The sequence below is a fragment of the Castor canadensis genome, chromosome 13 (assembly GCF_047511655.1).
Source record: "Castor canadensis chromosome 13, mCasCan1.hap1v2, whole genome shotgun sequence".
In the NCBI taxonomy this organism is placed as follows: domain Eukaryota; kingdom Metazoa; phylum Chordata; class Mammalia; order Rodentia; family Castoridae; genus Castor; species Castor canadensis.
The window spans coordinates 1,175,156-1,182,252 of NC_133398.1; the positions used below are offsets into that span (position 1 = coordinate 1,175,156).

At 56.0% G+C, this 7,097-nt stretch overlaps 1 protein-coding gene across 4 annotated transcripts; it reads left to right on the plus strand.

Annotated features, from left to right (window-relative positions):
* The first annotated feature begins 873 nt into the window (after positions 1 to 873).
* On the plus strand, positions 874 to 6,225 carry LOC141415735 (lipocalin 1-like). 4 transcript variants are annotated; one of them, XM_074052808.1, is made up of 6 exons: positions 874 to 1,258; positions 1,958 to 2,090; positions 2,973 to 3,046; positions 3,271 to 3,378; positions 4,252 to 4,347; positions 5,159 to 6,225. In XM_074052808.1, the coding sequence occupies exons 1-6, from the start codon at positions 1,129 to 1,131 to the stop codon at positions 5,182 to 5,184; spliced, it is 567 nt and encodes a 188-aa protein (XP_073908909.1). In that variant the 5' UTR covers positions 874 to 1,128; the 3' UTR covers positions 5,185 to 6,225. The 4 variants fall into 4 exon arrangements, with proteins under 4 accessions (XP_073908909.1, XP_073908908.1, XP_073908910.1 ...); XM_074052807.1 differs by having other exon boundaries at positions 4,252 to 6,225; XM_074052809.1 differs by lacking the exon at positions 4,252 to 4,347.
* The last annotated feature ends 872 nt before the right edge of the window (positions 6,226 to 7,097 follow it).

The following is a 7,097-nucleotide window of genomic DNA, read 5'->3' on the forward strand; positions in this document are numbered from 1 at the left end:
CTTGAGCAGGCCAAGTGGAGGTCAAGTGTGACGGTGGCGAAAGGAGAAGGGGAGAAGGCAAGATGCTGCTGACCAACCTAAGCCCTTGCCCGCCACCATTTCCCCTAGAGCCCTGAGCCCAGAGCCTGGCAAGCCAGCAGGTAGGGGTCAAAGCACCTGCAGGGTGGCTGAGGGACAGGCCCTGACTTCCGCGGCCTGAGTCACTGTGCCTGTGGCCAGGAGTGGGAGGCTGTACTCCTCCTTCCAATCTGGCCATAAACCAAAGCTGACCTTAAGGAGTCCCCTCTACCCTGGTGGGCCCAAGTGCTGTCTGACAGAAACCACTGGAAAGACTTTGCAAGTCAGGCCAGGCCCAGCTGTTCCTGCACTAGACCCCAAAGGCTGGGACTGGCACCTGCTGGGCAGGTGTACAAGGGAGTCCCAGAGCCTCAGGTCCCGGCTAGGCTGGCAGCTGCCACAGAAAAAAGGGAGGCAGAGACTGGAGATGAGGTGAGATCAGCAGAAGGAGGGGCACAGAGCAGGTGTCACGTTTAGGGACCAGCTGGCTACATCAAGGAGGAGAGACCAGACCCAGGGGTCTGCACTGAATCCTTAAGGCAAAGGAGGCACCCTAGAAAGTGGGTGAATGAAGACGGAATAGCTGTGGAGTGCAGAGGAGCAGAAGTAACAAGCAGAAATAGCCATGCTGGCTCAGTGCCTCGTATGCACCGAGTCCCAGCCTGAGGACCTGTCTGCATCTGGGGCAGGAGCCCTGTGGGCTGTTGGTGAGCAAGGATAGGAGCTTGTTCCTTGTATTCCTGCTCTGTCAGCCAGTGGGCAGGAGCACCCAGAGGATGGCAGGCCTGGGAAAAGGGGAGGAGCCCTGAGGAAAAAGCAGACAGACCCGCGTCCTCCTGTGTCCTCCTAGCATTCTCCCTTGGCTGCTGGCTTTGCCCTGGGCGGCCAGGACAGACTTGCAATGTGGTTAAGCTGCCCCGACAGCCGCACCATGTCTGCCTCACTTAGACACAGGGTGACACCTAGGCTGTGTCAATGCCAGGGGAAGGACTAGAATGTGCAGAGATGTGTAGACAGTAGGACAAGCCAGTGGCTGCTCAGGACAAGGGGCCACTGGAGGTTCCCAGAGACATGGCTCCTGGTGCCATGACACTGAAGAGGGCACAACTATTGCTGTTGGCCCTGGGCCTGGGACTGGCTAGTGCCCAGAAGACTCTGCAAGAGGTGCCAGTGCAGCCGGGCTTTGATGCATACAAGGTAGGTGTCCTAGCCAGGCATCCCGACCTGGCACTGAGATGAGGGCAAGGTACAGTGTCACACTGACAATGGCAGGGATGGCGGGCAGGAGTACACCCCAACCCCACCCTGTGAGGGCTCTGGTGGACACAGGGGCACCAGCAAGCTTTGGGGTCCCCCTGCCCTCTCCGTTACTGAAGCTGGTAGCCCAAAAGCCATCTCTGAGGCTGCAGTGCCTGAGCTGAGGGGCCCCTACTGGGGTGACATGAAGCTCGAGGACAGTCCCAGGGCCTTTTCCTGCCATCCCGGGGTCTCAGTGCCCATGGCTGGGTATAAGGACTGTGGAAGGTGCCAGGTCGAGAGGAACAGCTAGCGCAGCTCCAGAACATGGTGGTGGCTGTGGGGACTGCAGCTTGGAGCAGACTCAGAAGGAGCTGAGGGATGTGTGGGTGTGGCAGCGAGGATGGGAATGGGGAGAGTGGGAGGCATCCTGGGAGTGAGGAGGGAGGTAAATATTTCCAAGATGAAAGGAACCGTGGCTTATCCCTCATTTGAGACTAATTCAAGTTCATAATATATTGTGAAATTAGCCAGTGCATTCCCTGGGGATGTGCTCATCTGCAGGCCAGGCTTGGAGCTGATGCCAGCTGAGCCCTGGTACTGAGGCTGGAGGCAGAAGACTAGCCAGCCTCCCCTGTTCCTCTGGCAACACCCCTGCTGGTAGAGGGACGTTGGCTTACCATCCAGCTGGCCACCAGCCACACAGACCTGGTCTCACCCACTGACCCTCTGAGGCTCTCCCTCCACTCCATTTGGACCAGAGACAATGGGGACGTGGACTTCATGCTGTTCTGGAAGTGAGTGAGGGCCTCAGCCCCCTCATCACAGGCCCACGACCCTGAGAGGCAGCACCGGTGGTCAGAGCCAGAGGGACTTGGGCTGGGTTGGGGGCCTTGCAAGGTTTAGGCTCCAAGGGTTTAAGAGGAAGCCTGGCCTCAGAGCTGCATTGCCATCCAGCCTCTAAGCCAGCATTTTAATGTGCAGTCTTCATTATTCCCAAGAACCTTCACTGAGCGCCAGCTGTCCTCCACCTCCCTGACCACTCAGCAGCAGACCCGCTCTGCCTTAGTGGAAGAAGGGAAGCCAGGGAGGGTTTTATTTTCACCACCAGGGAAAGACGTCTACTGAGGAACCACACTGAGTTCAGTGACGCTATGACCCACATTCCAGCAACGCTTGTCTTGGACGCAGCTGCACAGCGGCTCTGTGGGCCCAGTGGTCAGTCAGCAAGAGTCTCCCAACCCCACCAGAGAACCTGCAGGCCCCAAGTTCGCTAATATAGTTAGGGGGGAATTAGCCGATACACGCCCTGGGAGCTGTGTCCAAGGAGCATGAGGGTAGGGCTGTGTCCATGTAGAGCTGGAGACAGGTAGGACAGGGTCCCCAACACCAAGACCCAAAGTTCAGAGCCAAGGACAAACTAGGTCCAATCTCCTCTGCTTCTTTACTCCTGTCCTGGGTCCCCAGCACCCACAGCCACCAGCCTCCTCCTTGGCTGCCTGACTCTGGTCAGGTGCTAGCGCAAGTCTGCCCCAAACCCAGGTTGCTGAGAGCCCCAGGGAGGACACCAAGGCTCCCAGCCAATGGTGCATCCAATGTTCCCCTGAACCAGCCATCACATCCTGGAGCAGAACGTCCAGGAGCCACAAGAAGGAGTAAGTTTACTTTTCTTTTCCCAGAGGAGAGAGGAGGTGCACAGGAATAAATGGCACCGTCCACCCAACTGGGCTGCAAGGCCAATACCAAGGCACCTGTGAGTATCTCTCCCCAAGCCTGGGAGTCCAGGCCTGTGCCAAAGTGGGCAAGGGCCAGTAGGGCACCCAGACGCCCTGCACTGGCCCTGACATGCAGGAGGAGCTGCTGGGCTCAGGGAGGCAACACACTCTCTTGATGGCATCGTGTCATCCACGGGCACAGGGATTCTGGGGCCTGACACAGAGGAAAGAGGCATCACATGTCACCTGGGGTCTTCCACAGTTGAAGGGGTCAGCATGCATGTCTGCTTGGTTAGCACTGACTACAGCAACCTCATTCTTTATGTACGTTTTGAGGACGACAAGGTCACCAACCTGTGGGTGCTGCTGGGTAAGTGACTGTCTTCAGGGTCCCCAGAAGGGAGGAAGGGGACCCTGCACACTCCCGGGTTTGAGCTGAGATTTGCTGACTGGGATGGGGTCTTTCATGCTCACTGTTCTGAGGGTATAGGTGGCTCAGAGCTGCTGTGGTCCCACCCCTCACTCACTCATTTGACTGATGGGCACTGTGTGCCTGTCACCAGCTGGTACTGTCCTAGGAGCTGGGGTTCTCAGTAATGGGGTCCTCTTGAGATTCCAAAAGTGAGACTCCAAGAGAAGAGCCTGAGGGGTGCAGGGAAGGGGGACATTGGGAGGCTGCATTGTCCTGACAGTAGACAGAGGTGGAGGGTCAGCCAGAGTGACCTGGAGTGGCACCAACAGCAGCCGAGAACCTGAGTTCTGAGAGGGATGGGGGGCAGGGGGGAAGTGGGGACATCACCTGGTCAAAAAGGCTGTTATTCCTTCACAGATTACTTGTCCACGTGCTAAAACCAGATCTGCTTCCCCCCGCCCCAATTTGTTCTTTATGTGGTGCTGCTAGGGATCAAACCCAGGGCCTCCTGCATGCTAGGCATGCACCCCAGGCACAGATCTGCTTTTAGAGGACCTGGGGAGAGGGGAGAGTAGGCATCGCAACAGTCAGGGGAGAGGGCAGTCCTGGGCCCGGGAGGCAGCAGGGGAGGTGGCATAGGGGTCTGACCAGCCCTCTGCCTGTGCCCCTGCCACCCGAGGGCAGGCAGAAGGGCATTGTGGGCAGCTGATGCTCAAGGGCCTTTGCTAGATGCTACCAGGCCTAGACTCCCTGTTGTTCACCCTGGAGGAGGAAGGGGAGAATTTAGAGGCTCCCAGCTTCAGCCCCTCACCACCAGCACTCTGATTTTAGCAAGACAAATGTTCAAGGACCCCACATGGCTGGGGAAGTACTGGGAGTATGTGGAAAAATTCCACCTGCAGAGAGCCCCAGTCTTCAACATGGATGGTAAGTGCTGTCTTCCAGCTCTTCCCCGAGCTGGCCAGGAGAAGGGCTGGGGCCCTGTCTTCCTGACCTGGAAGCCATTAGCAACAATAGCCACAAGATCAGCACAACCAACATGGCCAGTCCCTAGGTATGTCACTTATGGTCAGACCTGTGCCAGGTGTTTCACCTGTCAGAGCTCATGTGTCCCCATGGGTTACAGTGACAAGGGCACATGCTGTCTCCATTCCATTCCACGATGTGGCAAGGAAGGGTGGCACAGGTAGGAGGGGAACTGGGAGTAGTGTAGATGTTAGGCTTCCTGACCCCAGTGCCCAGCTGGTCCTCCAGTCTCTTCTGTCTCCCTGTGTATCACTTAATCTACCAACAAACACACTGCCAGGCCTGTTCTGGGAGTTCGGGACACACACAGAACAAATCAGGCACAATCTCCAATCTCCAGCCCTTGTATGGTCACACTGAAGCAAACAGCAGCAGATGGTGCAAAGCAGGCTTGTCACTAAGCCATGTGTCAGGGACAAAGGCTGTGGGGGCCTGGAACAGGATTTGAGGAGCGGAGCTAGGCTATTCTGTGTGCGGAAGGCCGGAATGGGTGTCCCCAAGCTGCCTGGAAGAAGAAATGGGGAGGTGGGGTAGATTGAGCTTCTATCAGAGAACGATAGGACATGGCCACCACAGGGGGCTGGACAGCAAGAGACAAGGCAGTGCCAGGGACAGATGACAGTTTAATGCTGTGATTGGTTCATTAACAGATTGATTTCAAAATGATGGAATGAAGGCCTGAGACTCTCACCTTTTCTCTGTCCTCACACAGGCCAGTGCCCCCCAGGCCCGGCTTAGGTGGGGCCACTCCCAGAGGCTTCCTGCCTGGATCTCTGGATCCCTCTGCACTGCCCTCAGCCTTCCGCCTTCCTTCCCCCCACCCCACCTTGGCCTGTGGCCAGGGACTCTCACTCAGGTGCCCCGGAAGCCCCTCTTCTTCCAGGGTCTTGAGGAAGCCCCTCCAGTCTGCAGCCAACCCCTGCCTGTCTCATCCCAAGTCCCATCAGTCACAAGGTCTTGACTGCCAACAACAGGGTCGTGCAGGGGCTCCAGCCTGGCCTACTGCTGGAAGAAGACTCAGTGGTGAGGAGGGGCACGTGGTTCCAGGATCCGAGCCCTATGTTCCCAGCCTCCTTGGGAACATTCACAGAGAGCAAAGCACCACAGTCCCTAGCTGTGTCAGCCCAAGGCTGACAGGATCCCCTACAGTGCTCTTCACAAGGGTGACCCTCGTACCTCTGATCTGCCCCAGGGGGTTCTGTCTTGGGCCCACTCTAGAGAGGCAGCCTCCCTTTGCTGAAAAACTCATGACCCCACCAAGATTGAGGAGCCCCGAGTGACCACAGCCCCAGACCGTGCTCTCTGATAAGAGCCAGCTGGAGCTGGCAGGTGTTCGTGCACCTGTGCAACAGGTGAGCTGAGTCAAGCAAAGCCCACCTCAGAGTCAAGGGTGTGCCCACTCTGCTCCCGCCGCCCGGGTGGCTCTAAGGAAAGTGGGGCAGGGCCCTAGATACTGGCTGTCCGGAGGCACCCGGGACAGGTCTAGCTGGATGCCTGCCCTAGAAAACACCCTCGGCAAAGCCACCCAGGAGCAGTCACATTTTACCCAAGGCTCCTTCCCACAGTCGGCCATTGTGAAATTAACATGACCTGATTAAACCCAGTGACTGCCGTGGGGGTTTTATACGCTGGTGACTCAGAGCTGGTGAGGAAGGTGATCAAAGGCAGATGCACACAGCTCAGTGGACTCCCCAGAAACCCACAGCTCTTGGAAAAATACGATGGGAACCCTGCAGTCACGGGGACTCAGCTCACACACCCACCAAGAGCATCAGAGAGTTTATGGCAAGATAATAAATATGTTTATTTATCATTTATTGTGGAGCTCTAAAAAGTGACTTTGGAGCTGGGACATGGCTCAGGCCCTTGGTACATGCCTAGCAAGCTTGAGGCCCTGTGTTCCACCCCCAGCACCAGAAAAAAGAATGACTTGTGTAATCAGAGAGATGGGACACTTCTGCATATTCTTAGTATCAGTTAATCTGTGCACTGTGAGAAGGAAGTATTTCCCAAACTGCAATCCTGGATCTAAGATTTACATGAATGAATAAAAGCTTTGAGGTGTCTGCAAAAGAAAAGCAATGCAGGCCTGGGAATGTGGCTTGATGGTAGAGCATCTGCTTAGAGTACGCAGGGCCCTGGGTCATCCCCAGCACTGCTAAAGAGAGAGACAGAGAGAGAAAGAGAGACACAGAGAGATACAGAGAGACACAGAGAGAGATAGAGAAACAGAGACAGAGAGAGAAGAAAGCAAGCCAGACGGGTTGGCACAAGCCTGTGATCCCAGCTATGTGGGAGGCTTAGAGAAGTCTCTCATTTTTGTCCAGGTTGGCCTTGAACCACAAAATGACTCTATCCAAAAAACTGAAAACAAAAAAAGAGTTGGGGGAGTGGCTCAGGTGGTAGAGCACCTGCTTAGCAAGTGTGAGGCCCTGGGTTCCTTCTCCAGTATGAGAGAAAGAGAGAGAGGCGGCGAGAGAGAAAGAGAGAGAAGAAGGGAAAGAAGGGAGGGAGGAAGTGAGGAAAGCGATGCAATTTGCCACTCCACCCTAATAAAGGACACGATGGTGAAAGTCGCGTGGTATTAGCTAGGACATAAAGCAAGACCAATGAAATGGGTGTGAAACGAAGACAGGCACACAGCATGCCTC

Excerpts from the sequence above, each read along its gene's own strand:
- LOC141415735 (XM_074052807.1), top strand. The coding sequence starts at position 1,129 with ATGGCTCCTGGTGCCATGACACTGAAGAGGGCACAACTATTGCTGTTG. Across the intron at positions 3,047-3,270 it reads AGGCCAATACCAAGGCACCT|TTGAAGGGGTCAGCATGCAT; the intron begins GTGAGTATCTCT and ends GGTCTTCCACAG. Across the intron at positions 3,379-4,251 it reads CAACCTGTGGGTGCTGCTGG|CAAGACAAATGTTCAAGGAC; the intron begins GTAAGTGACTGT and ends CTCTGATTTTAG.